The sequence below is a fragment of the Balaenoptera physalus genome (genome assembly GCF_965194825.1).
Source record: "Balaenoptera physalus genome assembly, chromosome: 3".
Lineage (NCBI taxonomy): Eukaryota > Metazoa > Chordata > Mammalia > Artiodactyla > Balaenopteridae > Balaenoptera > Balaenoptera physalus.
Window position 1 is genome coordinate 156,923,234 of NC_138890.1, and position 20,602 is coordinate 156,943,835.

A 20,602-nucleotide genomic window follows, 5' to 3' on the forward strand; every position below is an offset into this window, starting at 1 on the left:
ACTTTGGGTTAGGTAATCATTCTTGAATAAGGTACAAAAAGGAATAAGCATAAAATAAATTATTGTTAAATTTAACTACATTGAAATTAAACATTCTCTAGGACAAAAGAAACTATTACCTATGTTAAAAGAAACATCCCAGAGTAAAAGAAGAAACATGCAATGATATAACAACAGATTATTAATATTCAGATATATAAAGAATTTCTTACAAATTGAGAAGAGAATGACAGAGCGAGAGAAACAAAGGGAAAAAAGATATGAAAGCACAAAAGCGATACATGAAATCACCTATAAATATTAAGTGAGGAAGTGTGTATCATTCAAAGAAATAGCAAGTGCTAAAGCGAGAGTAGAAATAAACTTAGCATGTTCAAGAAATAGGAAGGTCAGTGTGAGTTCAAGTGGTTAAAGGGAGAATGGAAAGAGTTGAGGCCAGTATGACAGGCCAGGACTACATCACAATGAATGTTGTAAATGAGGGTAAGGCGTTGTTTAGACTGTGTTCTAAATGTAATGGGAAGCCACAGGTGGATTTTGAGCAGAGTAGTGGCTGTACCGATCTGCATTTTTAAATGATCACTCTGGCTAGTGGGTGGAGAGTAACCATAGAAGGATGGAAATAGAGGTGGGGCGACTAGGTGGAAACTTAAGTGACAGATTACAGTGACTTGTATTGGAATGACAGCAGTGGAGGCTGTGAGAAGCAGTTGGAAATACATTTGAAGTCCAAAAGATTTGCTTATGGAATAAATAGGTAGAGTTGGGGGGGAAAAAATCAATGGCCCCTAGGATTTTAGTTTGAAAAACTGGCTTGATAATCATGCAGTTTACTAAAATAAGAGTTAAATTTGTGGGAAATGTGGAAATGAAACATTCTGTTTAGGATAAGTGCTATTACTCACATTGCAAAAATATAAAATATGGAAGGAAAAGAGGCACACAGACTTCAAGATGATGATATGTATAAAGATGTAAGGAAAGGAATGAAAGGGCAGAGAAGGCTTCAACTACTGAACTACAGTTTATTTTAGTTTTATTTTCTTTCTTAAAGCAAAAAGATCCAACATAAATTTGCAAAATATTGACATTTATGGAACTCTGGCACTCACTTGTTTGTTTTATTATTCTCTATGTTTTTCTTTATATTCCATTATATTGGCATCCATTTCCTTTGGGAATTATAGCCAGACTTACAAGCCTAGCGTTGTAGTGGGTGAAGGAAGGTGGGAAGACATCAAGATAAATTATGCTAACTTTGTATTGAGGAAAAATAATCATACAGAAAAGTGTGCATATCAAAACTGCACATTTCAATGTATTTTCACAAACCAGTTTAAAACCAGTTTAAATTTAGAATCCTTTAAAATTTTATTCCCTCTTCTTTATTTCTATTATGTTATTGTCATGTACTTTATTCCAGCATCCAAAGATATTACTATTATTGTTTTGTATATTCAGTAATTCTTTATATTTACCACATAATTATCATTCTGGTGTTTTCATTTCCTTCACAAATTTTATTTGGGATCATTTTCTTCTGTGAAAACTCCAATTTAATATTCCTTTTACTGAATACTTATTGGGGTAAGTACCCTTAGTTTTTGTCCGAAAACATACTTATTTCAACTTCCTTTGAGAAGCCTATTTTTGCACAGTGTAGAATTTCAGGTAGCTCATTATTTTCCATCACTGCTTTAAGATATCTTTCCATCATGTTTTGGCTTCCATCATGTCTTTTCAGAAACAGGCAATCAGACTAATACTTGCTGTTTTGAAGTTAATGTATCTTTTTTGTTCCCAAATACTTTTACAGTTTTCTCTATGTTTTCAAATTTCAAAAATATGACTATAATGGGATTATTTGTTGTTTTACTTTTATTTATCCTTTTGGAGTTTCTCAGATCTTACTGAATCTGTTTCTTGGTATATTTCATCAGTTTTTAAAAATTCTTACCCATTTTTTCCTTCAAAGATAATTTGCATTCCATTCTCCTTTCTCTCGTTCTGGGAATCCAATTTCATGTGTGTTGCAACTTTTGATTCTGTTTCACAGGCATCCAGTGATCTTATCTATTTTTTCTCATAATTTTTTCTCTCTGCATTTCAGGTTTGTATTTTCTATATACCTAACTCCTTGATGGCAATGTCTGCTTACCTTTCAACAGACTAACCTTGTGTTTTACTATATTCCAATCTGCTGTAAAAACTGTCTATAGATTTATGAACGTCAGACATTGTATTTTTGGTTTAGAATGTTCTTTTGATTCTTTTCTCAATCTCCATTTTTCATCTGCTCTTTCCACTTTTTCCTTACATTTTCAAATATATTATGCATAGTTATCTTTCAATTTTGTCTGCTAAATACAATATGTTTATCATATACAGTCCTTTTCTATTCTGTTTTTACTCTTGTATTGGTTATATGATCTTGCCTTTTTGCATGGATAGTAACTTTTCCTACCATACATTATGTATAATGGGTTATTTTTCACCGGAAAGAATTTTTTGATTGTTTTTTGGATTATTTGCTTATCATCTGTGATCATTAATTTTATGTGTCAACTAGGACATGGTGACCAGTTGTTTGGTCAAACACTAATCTAGATGTTGCTATGGAGGCTTTTTTTTTTTTTAATGTGATTAACCTTTATAATCAGTAAACTATAATTAAAGCAGATTGCTTTCCATAACATGGGTGGGCCTCATCCAATCAACTGAAGACCTTAAGAGCAAAACATGAAGTTTCCTAAAGAAAAATGGCTTCTGCCTCAAAACTGTAACAAAGAAACCCAGCCTGAGTTTCTAGCTTACTGGCCTGGCCTGTGGATTTATGACTCAAAATTGCAACATCTACTCTTACAAATTTTGAGATTGCTGTCCTTCCCAATGGATTTCAGACTTTGTATCTTCCACAATCCCATGAGCCAATTCCTTAAAATTCTCCAAACAATATGTAGATATATAGAAAAATAGATGAATATATATATATATATATATAATATATATAAAAATATAGATTTCCTATTGGTTCTGATTCTTTGGTTATAAGGCAAATGATATATCACTACAGTTCAATCAAGGATTGAGGAAGATCAGATTGAATTGCCATTTGGTAAGCCTACGTCTACCACTGTTTATCCCTTTACCAAGAAGGTGAACCCTCCAAGTGAGAGTCGGTCCTGTCTCTTTTGCCCCCCAATTCTTCAGGATATTTAGTTTTGCCCTTCAGAAATTCTCAGTTTAGATCTTTAATCGTTTGCTTGATGCTCCTTCAACAATTGACAGAATTCTCCAGGAGGGAATAATCTGTATGTTTTGCCACTTTGCATGAAGAAAAACACATTTCTTGCTTTCTCTTCTCTCTGGCAGTGACCATTTTTCAAGGGACCAAATCTGTGAGTCTGTATTTTTAGCCTACAGAGGCACTAAGAATTGTTGAACACTCCTAGGTGCAAAGTCCCTGTAGATCCTCAGGTTCAAGCTGACATTCCCTGAAGGGCTTTCAAATTTCACCTCCTCATGAGTCTTTTTTTTTTGAACCTAAGACCCACCAGTCTCTGGGAATGTGACAATTACATTCTGGCCTTCAGAAGCTTTCAGCCTGGCCCTTAGCCATCTACAGACTCATAATTCAACAAATGTTTTATGGAAAGACAGGCAATGCATTTGAGGACCTTCACTTCCCCAGTATTTTCACTCCACTACCATGTGAACTCTAAACTCTTTTCTGACTTCTTTTATTCCAGAAGTACCTTCCTCTTGGGACAATCACAGATTCTTACCTCCAAACCCAGGCTCAGAACTGGCAAATTCCCCTGGGGAAAAAGCAGCTGCAAGTCCTCTGTTCACCTCTGAACAATCCTCTCCTCCCAGGTTTTAATCCATTCAGTTCCTGTTGTTTACACAGCAATTTGGCCTTAGGAATGTGACTTTTTTCTTTTTCTGTAGTCCAGCTGGATGTTCTATATGTTGTCAGTGGGAATGTCATCCTGCTATTATTACCTAACTACCTTATCCTACTCTTAATTAAATTACAGACGTCTACAATGACTTGCCATATGGTTTTAGAGATAAATTTGGATTTGCATTTCTATCCCTGGCTCTTCACTGAAAAATGTAAATATGTCTCCTGGTAATCCATGTATATATCATATCCCACTGATACCATCTCATAGTTAACTGGAATTTCTAGCTAATTTATAGCCCCAATCTTTTTCAATATGAAGAATAAGATTTTATTTATGTACATTTATACTTTCAATGTAATCGCTGATCCCCACTTTTCATTATGGACTTCTAATTCCATTTCACTCCATTCAGAAGAATTTCACTTCTTTCCAAAGAAGTAGCACAAAATGAACTCTTTATTCCTCATGTCTGTGGTATTTGACTCTGATGTCCATTTCCTTTTACAAGTAAATAATTCCTTATTATGTACTGTGAAATGTTAGGAGTCCATAAGAATAGAAAACTCAGTTCTCATCCTCAAAATATATTTGTAGTTCCATAAAGACTTATAAAAATAATAGTTCAAAATTTGAAGTGGTTATAAAATTTTATATGTATATACATATATATAATACCTATATACACATTCATACAAACAGATGCACATGATAATTGGGGCACTAAGGAAAGAGAGGTCAATTCAGCCTTACAAAGGAGTTTGAAAAAATGCCTCATATAGGAGATGATAAGATATAAATAGGATCTTTATCGATGAGTAAGAATTTTCAGGGTGGATAAATCAAGGTAGTGGGGAAGGACACAAGTTGTAGGGGCATGATATTGTCAGATAAGTTTGGGGTCTAGGTTTCCTCATTTGATGAAGATATGAACGTTTCTCCACCAAATGAGCAATCCCCTTTCATAAGGAGAACATCTGCCTTGATTTCTTAATTCCTTTTGTGTGTGTGTGTGTGTGTGAGTATGTGGAAAAACATATAAAATCTACCTAGAATAGAAGTTTTTAATTTAGTGGTCTAGGGCTATATTTGTACTCCCTGATACCGCATATTAACATTCTTTTTGTATTTTACACACACACACGATTTGGAGGGGGAATAGCATTCATAGCCCTTTTTCAGATTCCCATTTCAGTCAGTGTCTTAAAAAAATCCGACAAATGTAAAGATCCAAACCCCTTTTCGTTTTCCCCGCCTTGACCATAACCCCTAGAGACAGCAGGCAGCTGCCTAGTCCTTCTCCTTTGGGCATCCAATTATGTACTTGTCAGTCTATAGTTTTCAAGATAAAAGCATCTTTATGAATTAGACTTAGAAACTCAACAGCTTCAAATACTTCCTCTGTAGCAAAATCTCCAAAACTTCTAAGTCCTAAAATGGCACACAGAATTCTCATTACCCTCCTCAATTTAGTTTAGTTCAATCCGATTCAAAAAATACTTATTTAAATAAACTCCTTCAGTGAATAGGTATCCCTAGCCCTCTCCTTCCTTTCATACCTCCTATCATTATACCTTTCTTGTTTAAAAGAAGGAAGGAAAGATTCTCAGCTGCCTGTGAAGCCCATAAAAAAGAGATGATCACCCTTTATTTTTTCTTCTCTGATTTCTGTAGACCTTATTAATCAAAAATGAATCTCTTGATTTTAAATATTTTGCATTTACTTAACAATTTTTAGACATGTATTTACACATACTCCCATATTATAAATCTAAGATGCTTAAGAAGACTTCACGTTGTGGGGAAAATAAGGTGTGAAATGTTCAATGTCATTTTCACACTGCAAGGGAATACTCTGCATAATTTAGTGATCTTCAAAACTATAGAAGGAAGATGCCAGGCTTCTAAAAGAATATGAACCTTCTCTAAAATATTTCCCCAATAACTCTCTTTGGAAAGGAAAACTAATACAATAATTAGAAAGACTGTGTCTACTGTGTATTATGCATACCATTTATGGTCGTGAAGCAGATAATGCCCTATAAAACTGTGTTTATGGAAAACTTAAAGAAATGCCTTCAATGTAGTCTTGGTATCTTTACAGTACCAGGAAAGAAATGTACGAGTTGAGACACTGTAAGATGTGAATTAGCAGCAGTCCTAGCAGGAGATGTCTTTAGAATTTTATAGCACTCTCTGCTAAGAAGTCTGACCTGCTGCAGGGTCTTGAGTAATTCCTAACGGTGTCTAAGAAAGCCCCCCAAACTGCAGGATGATCCAAGATGGGACTCATCAATCAGGGTGGCCCAGAAGCACAAGGCCAAACTGCTGTCAGTGGGCTGCCCTCTCAGAAGACCAAACAGGAAGAGGAATCTCTAGCTTTTGAATCTGGACGCCCCCTGGATTTTGTACTCCTGGGGGAGATCTCCAGAGAACTCTGTCAAATGTGGAAAACAAACCACTTGATTTTTTTTTGCCAGACACTAAATTAAACAGACAACATTGCCCGTCAATCATTTAATCCTCTATACTTGCTTCTGGTCCCAGAAAGAAATTGTTCAGAAAATTGTTTATTAATCTAAGTCATATATATGGGGTATTTTTAAATTATTGTAGTTGTTTTTACAGTCCATTCCATTGATAGATAAGCTTAATTTCTCCTCTCCATTTCTATTTTTGAAGAAAAAATTGTTTCATTGGGATTCATAAAAATTGATGTATATTTTTCCATATCATTAATATTAAAATAATGCTTCATCTTACTCTGTAAATGTCACACACTCCAATTCAAGATTTGCCCCCCCCTCCCTTTTTTCCCCTAGTCTCAACAAAATGAGTAACTACTTATTTATTTCTGACCAGATTGTGTTTATTTGCTTTAACATGCTTTCAGCTGTTTTCTGGTGCTGGACCATCTTCACTGGTATTTTTTTATTGGATGCAAACTTAAAGTTACCTGATTCAATGCCTTATTTTCCATTTGATATTATGTTACTCACTAGAGCAATTAGAGCAAAATGCTAATGATGATGGTACCAGAATAGCATAGCATATTAGCCATATTCTGGATTTTTTTTAAAAAAACCAATATAGACTATATTGGCTGTTTGAAAGAACAGCAGGCATAAAATTATCACTGTGCGTTAGAAAATCTATTCAACAATTTCTGATATTCTGAAGTTAATGAACACACACAAACAAGAAATTGTTAAACTCAGATAGTGTATCTTATAGTCCTTTGGATTCATTTATCAAAATGTATCCTTCAAAGAACTAGTCTAACCATTATAAATACAATCCTAATATAATTCTACAAATATAATTCTAATTTTCTCTACTGTCCTTTCCCAGTGTTGGGGATCAAACCAAATACCAATGATGACCAATATCTAAAAGTGTATCAGTATTCTGAATGAGAAAGAATCTCACACAGCAACATAAATTCCTCTGAACTAGTAATCAGACTTTTACTGGCAGTATTGAAAGATACGTTTTTTTACGTTTTAAAACTTGTTCATTTTTCTTCCAGCCATGGAGGAAAGTATAAGATAAAATCTTTTATCAGTTATCCTTTTGGTAACAAATTACTTAAATTCCCTGTACTTCATAGATCAATACTCTGATTGCTTTTATAGTATTTCCAAGCTTAATGTGAGAAACTGAAAAATAAAAATGAACTGATATTAAGAAGTAAAAGTTCCATCAACAAAGCACTGATCCTCAAGTGTAATCTTAATTTAACGCCTGTGTGATAAAAAATTGATTGGATCTCAGTTTCTTCCTCTTAAAAGTAAAGATGGCCTTAGACTAGATAAGCCACAAGACCCCTTTTAGCTTACAAACTTCGTTTTAGACAAATATATTAAAATGAATGCTTTACATGAAATGTTATAAAAACCTGCCACATTTAAAATTACTAGGCTTTCATTAAATAATTGGCCGTTAAAATATTTATTTAAATTCAGTGGATTGTATAGTTTTAATTATTAAACTAATCAATATAAGCAAATGAGTTATAATTAACCACATCCAAATTTAAAAAGTTAAATAATAGGAAAATGACTTTTAAGTGTGCATAGTACCAGTTGTTCTGTTTTCATTAATTGTCATGTACCTTGCCATGTCCTTTATCTGCTTGTGAATTTACAAGGAACACAGCAGGTTGTGAATTTTTAATAGGCTTTCCTCAAGGAAAGAAAAGGTCAGTATTAACATAAAATTCTTCTTAAGGATTTGTGGCACAAATGTTTCACACAGGGGTTACTGAGGAACTAAAGCCGCAATAATCTGATATTTTTTTCTATGTTTAAAGAAACCTTAATATCTCACATAATAAAATAGCACAAGGTCAAATCAATATAAAATTTATTTCAGAGTAGACGCTTTAAGTTATTTAGCACTTGATCCATAATCCCACTTCTCAATAGCACAAACAACTAACTGATTTTGTTTAATTAAATATTTAATAAATCCAAGTATTGATAACTAATATCCAAATGAAAAAAGGAAGAGTAGTGAGAAAGCTACAGTTATAAGGACTAACCCCTGTCTGATCATTGCTTAGTAAATGAGTTGGAATGTAAAATAAAATTTTATCACACACACAAGGAATGACGGAGAGAGACAATACCAGGGTAAGGAGGGAAGAGTATGCAAAAGAAGAAATAATTACAATAATAAAGAGAAACTTGAAAAAGAGAGAGGGAGCTTAGGCGGAGGACTATAATTAAAGAACTTTGTCCATTGGTCTCTTTCTGTAACTTTTAGAAAATCAACATCATCATCATACCCCTTAGTAGTTAACTCTGTCTCCCATCAGGTTCATCTAGGGCAGAAAGCAACTTCCCAAGTCTTAGGACATCTAGAAATGCATGTCTCTGCCTCATAGTATATATCAATTGCAGTCTCTTTACTTGTCCAATTCTCAAATATGTTTATTTAAATAATATTTCAATAAACATAGACTAATGTCAAGCCCCCAAATATGGTCATTTTTGTCCTTTTATTCTAGTGTTAGTGTTCCATTGTTTCCCTCTGTAAGAAAAGAAAATGCTTTTTCTTTTCTTTTATGCAGGCTCTCACAGTTCAAGAAAAAATTATTATGTCTGGTTTCTTAAAAGCAACATTTATAAATTCATAGATCTAATTCATTTCTCTTAATTATGAGAAGGTAGAAATCCTTTCATTTCCAACTCACGAAACCAACAGTCCAGCTTCCAACCCTCATCTCTTTGATTCCCAACTATCATGTTCAATTTTCTAATCCAACAGAAACTGCCACCCTATGTGGTCCAATTACAAGATTTAATTTTCACTCTCTGTAGTATAAGTGAAGGTAAAAATCCTGCTGTGATTCATATTGCAAAACTGAGCTTTATAAAAATTAAAATCTCACTATAGTAGCAACTTTTTTTTTGCTCGTCTAACCAATTAGAAGAGCAGAACTGGTCTTAATTATTCCCATCTTGTCTTATTTCCTTCTCCACTCTGAATCTACGTTCTATATTCATCCAGTGTTCTTTATGAGGTGTAAAATTTGTAAAATGCAAAAATAATTCCCAGGTTTTAACCTCTACTCATTCTTTATCACATAACTTAGGTGATATATGCTTAAGGAAATCCTCACTCATTCCTGTAGGCTAGTTTAGGGACTATCCTGTGAATTTCCATTACACACTGTGTTTGAATCTTCCATAGCACCAGGATGGAATTGTTCATTTACTTTTAGAACTACCTGATTCTTATGAGAGTAAATAAATATTTCTCAATTAAAATTGTTGAATGAATAGACAATAAACATCATAACTGTCCAGTACAAATCACAAAGTTATATGATCAGATGATTGATAATATCAATAATCTTTTCTTAAACTATTTTGATTCCCAGACAGAATAAGAAATATGCAATGCTTATATCTGTCATTTGGAAAATTGCCACATTATTGTACATTTATGTAATTGGAAAGTTTCCCAGCAACTTTGTGCATTTTCAGTTACTAAAAAGCTTCAGTCTTGTGACTTTTTGAGAGTAGTTCCCTGGACAACACAGTCATATGTTACTTCTGAGAGCCGTTTAGTTAAAAGCAGATATTTCTTGTTTCTCAACCTTACTTTGTTGTTTATGAATAGCTAAAAATGCAGTAAAAAATTATTTGTTACCTGACTTCTATATCTTTTTCTCCAAGTACGTATCCATTTGGAGTTTTTTCCTATTATATCTGTAATAATGAGTTATTTATCCAAAAAATCAGAAAAATGGAGTTTGATCCTAAATTATTTAATGGCTAAATGCTGATTATTACAAACCATTAACAAAAATATAGACTGCTTTTGTAAACCCAGCAGTTGTATATAATATATTGTATTACCTATATATTGTATTACCTAACCAGTAATAAAATATATTGGGGAAGGGGGTTAAATATTCATTTAATTTAAACAATTTTGATATCCACATAAAAATGTTTTCACAGCCAAGTTCATTGATAGAAGCTCCTATAAAGAAAAAGAAACTTTCAAATAAAGTAACAAAATTCTACTTTAAAGAGAATATAATCAGTGTAATACTTCTACAGGTAAATAGATAAAAATTTTTGTTGATTTAATAATCTAAAGAGCAAAAGTCAAACCTACTTAGATAAATATCTAACTCTATAATATTTTGCATAATGGAAGGATATTGTCTCCAGTTTTTATTTTTCTAAGCTACAGGTCAGTATGCCTATTCCAATTTATTACTATATTTCATATGAATATTAAAAAAGACAACATGCTACAAATGAACTTATTTACAAAACAGAAACAGACTTACAGACATAGAAAACAAACTTATTACCAAAGGGGAAGGAGGGAGAGGGATAAATTAGGAGTATGGGGTTAACAGATACACACTACTATATACAAAATACATAAACAATGAGGGTTTACTGTATAGCACAGGAAACTATATTCAATATCTTGTAATAACCTATAATGGAAAAGAATTTAAAAAAGAATATATAACAAAATCACTTTGCTGTATACCTGAAACTAACACAATATTGTAAAACTATACCTCAAATTTAAAAAAGACAACATGTGCATGATGATATCTGTTATAATATATGCTTTATCAAAACTTAGAAAATCTACACATTCTTTTTCTATTTCTTAGCAGATGAAAAGCAAAATAAAAATTTTAAAGCATAATCTCTTACTGCAAATAAGGAAACATGATCTTAGCATTAAAAAAAATATTTATTGGTGTGGTGGTACAATTAGAGAAAAACTTACAATCCTTGTGTTTTACAAAGGCATGCATGGCTAAGTCTCTCCCTCAGGGTATGAATTCCATAATGGGCAAGGGGATATTCACATCTGGAACCCGCACATCCATTTGCAGACCATCCTTGAAGTACTCGGGACCCATTATTCCCTGCCCAAACATCCTTGAACTTGCTTCTAGATCCTGGAGAGTCTCTTCTCCAAGTCAGTCTACCAACGGCCAGATTTACCCATTTTTATATGTACCCTTAATCCTGAGGGCTGGCCTAGTGTGCATCTGTTAAAAAAGGATATACAATCACCCCTCCACATCTGTGGGCTCAGTGTCTGTAGATTGAACCAACCACAGGTGGTAAACGTAGTGCACAATCCATGGGTGGTTGAATCCATGGATGCTGAACCCATGGATACCGAGGGCTGACTGCATTATGCCATTTTATGTAAGGGATTCAAGCATCCTTGGATCTTGGCATCCACGGGGGTCCTGGAACCAATTCCCACAGATTGGTCCTGGAACCAATCCCCCATCCACCACAGGGCAATTGTGAATGGAATTTGCCCATGACACATGGGGTCCTGGACAATCGTTAGCACTGGGGTGGGATGTGGACTAGGCTGATATATCCACATGAATGCATGCCAAGCTCTTTGACGTGATGACTAGATTGTGGAAGATGAGTGTTGTGGGCATAAGCAAGGAGGCAAGAAAAAGGCTTGCCCTACATTGCATTGTTTCTACACAGAACTTGTTGTTTGCAGTTGTTAAGAAGATAGATTTGACAAGGTAGGAGACTAGATAGAGCATATTTTATTTTACAGTTTATTAATTTGATTTATAACTTTAAAATATATAGGCAGGTGTTATATAGACATCTATTTGTACTCTTGCTCTGAACCCCACAAATATTTCTGGGGCAGTTGTTGTCATTCGTGTGAATCAGAGAATGATGGGTAGGGTTTCTAACATAGAAGCCATGTCTCACGCAACTTTGCCTGTCTAACAGTTCTTAAAATATTGCTAATTCCAATAATTAATAATAAGTTTACAGGAAGTAAATTTCTTGCATAATATGAGAGTAAAAGAATTTTCCACTCACAGAAAGAGATGAGAGAAGCAATGTTTACACCAGCATATCAAGACTAATGACTTATGTCTTTGTCAGGAGTTATTTGCCTACGGAAATGGTTATTTACCAAGCAAAGCAAAGAAAGGAGCTGTGTTTGGTTTATTTTTATTACTTTTTTCCATTTAGAATAAAAATCACACTGATATGTAAAAGGCTAGTCCTATTGTTTACAGCATATAGATGAGTGTGATCATACTTATTCAACTCTTATTTCAAGAACTAAGATAACTGACCCCATTTTTCAAAGATGTGACTTGAGAGACCTTCTTTGAATTCTTTCTGCATTATGTATCTTTAGACATTATCATGGATATGCTCATTTTTATTCCCCCTAGCTTCATTCAGACCAAGATAAAGGAGATGGATCCCTCAAATATATTTTATCTGGAGATGGAGCTGGTACTCTTTTCATTATTGATGAAAAAACAGGTGACATTCATGCCACAAGAAGAATTGATAGGGAAGAAAAGGCCTTTTATACTCTACGCGCACAAGCTATTAACAGAAGAACTTTGAGGCCAGTAGAACCGGAGTCTGAGTTTGTGATCAAAATCCATGATATCAATGACAATGAACCAACGTTCCCAGAGGAAATTTATACGGCGAGTGTTCCCGAAATGTCTGTTGTAGGTAAGTTCATTTACAGTGTTTATGATGGTATTCAAAAAGTATAAAAAATAATTATCAAGAAATTCTTAAAATATTATGATCAATTACTTGAAATCATATTTGATTCCCTGCTAAGAGTGCGTGTTTAATTTTCTGAATTATGAAATGAGTCAGGAAAAAGAAAGGATGAATGCATTTCTCACTTCCTATGGGTTTGTAACTTTCTACAATACAATAAATAGACACTTCCTTCAAAAATCCAAGAAAATACCATTGACCTTCAGTAGAAAACTATGAAAATGCAAATTTTTGTCGCATGGATTTGGAGAACAGCTGTGTAAAGTCCTGACTCCAAATATATTATAAGTACACTTAGAACACCATAAACATAGTCTAGAGTCATTACATATATACTCTAGACATAATTTGCCTAAAGAGTTTGTCTGGATTACCTAGATGTTATGAACATTGGAGTTAATTAGATTTTCTATCACTTCATATTAAATATTTTAAAACATCCTTTCAATTTAACCATTATATATAAAACTCTGCTGATATAAATCTCTTATTCAAATAAACCAGTTGAAAATCAACAGCTAATCACAAACTGATACAGAATTAAAGTTAGGCTGCAGAAGCAGTAAGACAGAAGGCTTGAAAAAACTGGAAGTATAACATTCAAGAAAATAGACTTCCTTTTTCAATGTAAATAAATGGAAGGTGTATTTGTAGGCAAAGAAAGTTAAGATTGATTTCATGTTTTTGCTAAATAGAGAACCACAGAAAATTAAACATCAAAAAACAATAACATTTTTTAGAGATAATGTATTTGGATTTAGTAGAATAGATCATTTCTCAAATGTGGGAGAAGTATAAACTGATGAAAAAATTCTGATACATTTTTTCCTTGTAACAATTTTAACAGAAAATATCCAACTGCAGTTCTCAAAAGCGTTGTTCAGAGATTATTATTTAATATTTACTTCACTAAATCCCAAGGACTTTTGGCAATCACCTTAATATAAAGCCCTTTTATATATTTTGAACTTTATTAAATAGCTTCTAATAGTTCTTGGGACTTGGGATCATCTTGGATTGTTTCTAAATTTAGAATTTAATCTATTCATAAAATCATATTCTAGAACAGATGTTAATTATTTTTATAGTTAATTAGTGGAGAGAGAGAAAAAACAGCATACTTACTCCTTTGTGATTAGATATGCCCTTTACACCAAACAAATCTATTATGTGAAAATGAATTTAAATATCAAACCTGAGCATTTGTAAAGTGTCTGCATTTATTATAATCTGATACACTGTAGCATTATCTATTGCATGCATGAAAATACACCTGTTGGCTAAATAAAATATGTTGTTGAATTCAAAGTTCACCTATAATACGCTATATGTGTATTATTTTCATCTAAATTATATATGAATGTTTCTTTAAGAGGTCATTATTAAAGCCAAAAGTCATTGAAGTCTTCCATGAAAACCAGTGCTTTTGCTCCTCCTTCTGGTACTGTGCAGAACTAAGCTGAATTTGGATACTTCAGGTACTTCTGTGGTGCAAGTCACAGCTACAGATGCCGATGACCCTTCCTATGGGAACAGCGCCAGAGTCATTTACAGCATACTTCAAGGGCAGCCATATTTCTCTGTGGAACCTGAAACAGGTCAGGAATCATGAATCAGTGTTTGTTCATTTAGTAGTCTTTATGATCTTTATAAGTAAAAAAAAAAAAAAAAGGTGGGAAAATAAGAACAAAATCCTAACATTAATACTCACAGAAGAGTGATGATGCCACAGTTAAAGATTTAAGAACTCAAAGTTGAATGATCGAGCGAGCTAATGGGAATATACCTGCTTTTATGTTTTTGCATCTGGGTTTAGGGCACTAGACAGCACATAAGATATTCTTTAGGAAATAGAAAAACAACACAAATCAGAAAATATTTACATAGAATCACTTTTACAATTTCTAGACAATAAAAATTAATAGCAAAAGCATTTTCATCTTTCAAAAATCACTACTATTTTGGATTTACAATTTGTGAGCTTAATCAACTAATAATTGAGATTTTAATGAGCATAATAAAAGGTTTTCCATTTTCTTCAAGGTATCATCAGGACTGCTTTACCAAACATGAACAGAGAAAACAGGGAGCAGTATCAGGTGGTCATCCAGGCCAAAGACATGGGTGGCCAGATGGGAGGCTTATCGGGGACCACCACGGTCAACATCACGCTGACAGACGTCAATGACAATCCACCGCGCTTCCCCCAGAGTAAGCTGTCTTTAATGGTGTTTGTGCAGGGCAAAAGCTTTAGAGTAAAAAAAGAAAAGAGGAGAAAAAGCAATTGTCAATCATTTCATTTAAAACAGACCAAAAATGTGCTACAAAAATGAAGAAAAAAAATATGTATATGCTGATGAATTCACTATTATCAAGAGATAAAAGTTAAATATTTCAAACATAGTTCATTCAGAGACAGAGGGATCTATGATCACAAAACCTCTCCATATATATACATATACACATGCAAGCTTACATATATACTGTCTCTCTCTCTCCCTCTCTCTCTCTCTCTATATATATATATACATATATATACTCTATCATCTAAGAACTATTTCTGTCAACAAAGGAAATGTTTTATTTTAAAAAAAACTAAATTATACTTCTACAATGAATGTGTTTATTTCTACTTAGAATTTAATAAAGAAGATTCTAACTTGAGGGTAAAATTTTTCAATAAAATAACTAATTTGTCATATTGTAAGAACGTAGCCAGAAAGAACTACATAGGGGGAACCTTACAAACTAATCAGACTTCCATTTAATACCACTGTGTCAGACTTGCATGTAATATCTCTGTTTGGAATGGCAATCATACTAAAACATTTTGTATTTGTGATTTATTTATAGATTTATTTTGTGGTTTAGAATGAAACCTTCAAATTCTCAAAATAGGTCAAGAAGAGGTTAAGAACCATTAGCTTCTGACCATATAATTACATTTATTTATTCTCCTTTCTTATGCAAATTTGGTAGGCATGCAGCTAGAGAGGATGGTACTGGGTCTCAGTGGACACCACCAAGACTCAGCCAATTTCCTGCTAATCTAAAAGACCCTTTACTTCAAGATGGAATCTTACGTTGTTAGGAAATGTGGCATAAAACACAGGCTTTAGTATGATCTGTGTTTTTAATTTTTAACATTTGCTGTGTATTAACTTCTAAATTGATCTCCCAATTTTAGTTTGTTTGTTTTTTGCCTTAAATAACTTTGTGATAAAGTATTAAAGTGTAAAAAGCAATAGCTTTTTGTGATATTTATATCTTTATACTAAAGGCCATTGCACAGAAAGAATTATAGTCTAAGAATTCACTGTATTATTTTGACTCTTTAAAAGCATTTCACCTCTTTTCTTGTACTATTTTTATCTAACTTTGATTATACACATGATTTTAGTTGAATTGTCTAAAATCACATGTGTGGAAAGATTATACAATTCAGAGAGAATATTCTTGATTGGACTCATCATATGCTTATGTATTTTTATGATATTTTGTTGGATATTTAAGGTACATGCTCCTCAGGATTGCTACTGTGGCGTTTGGCCCAAAACACAGAGAAGAGTGTTCGCTTATGCTGTTTTCAAATTACCAGGTTTCAACTTCAGGTTACCTTTAGCATCTGCAGGGAAAAGCAAACCAATAATAAATCTTTATAGTTCTTTTAGAACAGGTCTAAAGACATGCCTCGTTGCACTACAATTTAAATTTCACATTTTATATGTATTTCTAACCACCTCTTAGCATGAGCCTGTTACCAGGAGAATGGACATGCAAATCTAGGAGAACAAACCGTTAAGTGGTTGCATAATCCACAATGAGCAAAAATATTTGTGAAAAAAGTATTTTATGAGTAATAAATGACCATTAAGAGGATTATTATAGTTTAAATTCTCAGGGACATATATACACATGTGTCCAAAATACAGTCCATTTAAAAATTATGCATTTGATAAGCAAATTAATAGATTCTAACTAAATGGAAAAACTAGACATTTGAAAGATGAAAATATCTGATAAAAATTTATTTTATCATTTTTCTTCTACTGTAACACCTTTATTAATTCATTCACTAATTACTTTCTTTTCTTTTGTTAAGTCAGAATTTGTGGTTGGTATCTGGTAGGCACATTACACAAGCCTGACATAATAATAATAGTAATAATAATAAAAAAAAGAAACAGCAATAGCATAACATGTTTTCTGAATGGCGTTTTTATTTCACCCTGTATCAGGTTATTTACTGACCTACTTTATTTTATCAAAACAACTCATTGAGGTCAGTATTCTGATCTCCATTCTACAAATGAGAAAACGAACATTATAGACATTAAGGCCGAACTGCAAGTAATGGCAGAGGTGGTTTGAAGTCCATGACCAACTCCGGATGTACAACACAATATATTACGAGAAGTTTTAGAGCACCTTGTATCTTGTCTCATTATTTTTTAATTATAGATGGAAACATAATTTACGGATCTTTATTTTCTCAATTATCTTTTCTCCTATGAATATTTGCAACCATATCTTACTGTTGGGAACACTCAGTCATGGCAATTAAAATGTTACTTGATAGTCTAAGTCACCTAACATGCGGAAAACTAGTTTTTAATTTCTCATATCATTTCATTAAATAGCCAAGGTTTGGAGGGAGTTCCACAGCTTATGAAGACCTTCATATGTAGCATATCACTGAAACTCACAACTAACTTGTGTAGACTCATTGTTATTATCATTATACCCAACATACAGAAGAAGTAAAGGAGGTTCAGGGTGGAAATAATAAAGAGGACAAACTAGTACTGCCTAATAGAAATGTGTAAACCAAAAATGTGTGCCACAATAGTAATTGTAAATTTTCTATCAGCCATATTAAAAAAATAAAATAAGCAGGAGACATTTATTTTAATCATATGTTTTAACCCAATATTATCCTTTAAACATATCATCAATATAAACCTTATTCAGATGTTTTACATTCTCTTGTTCCATAATTCTTTGAGATACCCTCTTTCAGTAAGTATTTTCCAGTTACATCAAGGCTCAAGTCAGACTAGTGACATTTCCAGCCAATAGCTGCATGAGGGTCAGTGGCTTGGCTAGTGGCTGCCATACGGGCCAGTTCCGCACAGACTGTGGAGTCATCCTCTTGAATCCCAATGCTGTCTTCTTCACTTAGTAGCTTTTTCACCTTGCTCCACTGAACCGACCTTTTAGTAGAAAGGTACCATTTCAGTGCCTTTCAGTAAAACTGGAGAGCAGTGCCTACCCCATGGAGTGGGAAGACTGAATAATTTAAAGCAGGGGTCCCCAACCCCCTAGCAGTCCGCGGCCTGTTAGGAACCAGGCCACACAGCAAGAGGTGAGCATTGGGAGAGCGAGCAAAGCTTCATCTGCCACTCCCTGTAGCTCCCCATCGCTCGCATGACTGCCTGAACCATCCCCCCAACCCCGTCCGTGGAAAAATTGTCTTCCATGAAACCGGTCCCTGGTGCCAAAAAGGTTGGGGACCGCTGATTTAAGGTATATGAAACGCTTGACTCAGTGGCTGGCACTAGTGTATTTATGTGCTCAGTAATACTGATTTGTGCAAGTACTGCTGTATTATTATTTTTTTTCAATATTATAAAAGTAGAGTCAAAACTTAAACTTTCATACAGATTGATCCAAATTCCACATTTCCCAATATGGTACATCTGCGGAAGATAAAAATCTCCATCATTTGGAGGGGACAAGGGCAAATGAAAGCCCACATGTCCTCCTTCATTGTTTAGCTTATTTATTGTGTGGGTCTATAACAATCATTCTCAATCAGGGACGGTTTTGCCCCCCAAAGGACATTTAGCAAGGTCTTAAGACATGTTTGTTTGTCTCAACTGGTGGTACTACTGGCATCTATTGGGTGTAAGCTAGGGTGCTGCTAAACATCCCTACAATTCACATGACAAAGAATGACCTGGCCCAAAATGTCATCAGAGGTGAGGTTGAGAAACTTTGATATTATCTGAGGAACTGTTCAAGTGAAATCAGAAATTTTTTATCTAAAATTATTTATTGAGAACACTCTTGCACCAAACATTATTTTAGAAACAAGACATATGAATATTGTTAAAAAAAAAAAACTTTTTTTGTCCCTATGACCTTTCATTAAAGCAGGGGAGGCAGATGATACATAAGAAAACAATTCTGTACATGCAAGGTATTGGCTCAGTTCTGGTTCAAAAGAGGAACACAAGTGTTCCAAGGGAGAGGATAAGGGAAGGTCTTGCTCAAGAGGTGATATTTCATCCAAACACTGCAAGATGGAATAGACTCACCATACAAAGAGATGGGAAAGTCCTTCAAGCAGAGGGAACAGAATATGGAAAACCCTGAGTTGGAAGTTGAATGATGTTGAATGGAAGTTGAATATTAAGAAATGAAGACCAGTGTGGTTGGATCTTACCAAACAACAAGGAGGTTAGTGAGAGATTAGATCAGGGAGCCCTACACTCACAGGAACATTGGCAATAGTCAATTATTGTTGGAATTAACAAACGCATAACTGTGTGCCTGATCTAAGTTACCATTATACTCTTGTGGTTTTAGAGGTATATAAATATGTGAACATTAATAGGACATGTACACCTTAGTATGATTCTAAAAGAGAGGCAATGGATTAGAAGGCTGGGGTGCACCTGAAAACTGAGTTCCAAAAGTCTTTTAGGTTCTTTTGCTCCAGATATTAAATTGTATTTTCACTACCAAAACAATATCTCTGTTGAAATTATTTCAGAATCCTGGATTACTTCAAGTGACTTTAATTTTAAAAACAATTAGTGAAGAAAAAGTCTATTGCTTACCTTCCACCGATAAGCACTGTGCTTACAATTATGCCCATGAAGGTTAATAAGTTTTGATACCTTTTCAGGGCCCGAGAGTGGGCTCTTGTCTAACACTCTGAAATGAATTGTCCGAGGAGACACACATACCGACAAAGCAAAAGACTTTATTGGGAAGGGGCATCTGGGCGGAGAGCAGCAGGGTAAGGGAACCCAGGAGAACTGCTCTGCCATGTGGCTCACTGTCTCAGGTTTTATGGTAATGGGGTTAGCTTTCCCGGTTGCCTCTGGTCAATCATCTTGCTTGTGCCCATATTTGCTCTGACTCAGGGTACTTCCTGGTGGTGCACGCATCTCAGCAAAAATGGGTTTTAGCATGAGGGTTTCTGGGAGGCTGGCGGGACATATTATGGGCTGGCATCTCGTCTCTCCATTTGGCCCCTCTTGAATTCTCCCATTTAGGTTTCAGTGGCAGCACCATGTTCCTTACTGAGATCTCCTGTTGTGAAACAACTCATGCAAGCAGTTATTATTGTGCCTGGCCAGGGCAGGTGGTTTCCGTCAACAGTTCCCTAACATCTTGATTCCTGATTACAAGTGGTTTACTGTCCAGGAGGGGAGAGAATATTTCAATATGAAATGATATGTCTGACAGAATTTAATGGGCATACAGAAGAGCAGCACTTTTCCAAATAGGGGGAAGGAGGACTGAGTGCATCCTTTACAGTGAAAGGTTTTCTGGAGAATTTCTCTTTTGATATAAATCTTCTTCAGACTACTAAAAGCAATAAGG

At 34.2% G+C, this 20,602-nt stretch overlaps 1 protein-coding gene across 1 annotated transcript in view; it reads left to right on the plus strand.

Annotated features, from left to right (window-relative positions):
- Positions 1–20,602, plus strand: part of LOC309656801 (cadherin-10) — a 136,559-nt gene that overhangs the window by 66,428 nt on the left and 49,529 nt on the right. Inside the window, exons 2-4 of the mRNA XM_082453753.1 lie at positions 12,634–12,928; positions 14,464–14,583; positions 15,029–15,196. Coding sequence (XP_082309879.1) covers positions 12,634–12,928; positions 14,464–14,583; positions 15,029–15,196 — 583 coding nt within the window. The remainder of the gene's footprint in view (positions 1–12,633; positions 12,929–14,463; positions 14,584–15,028; positions 15,197–20,602) is intronic.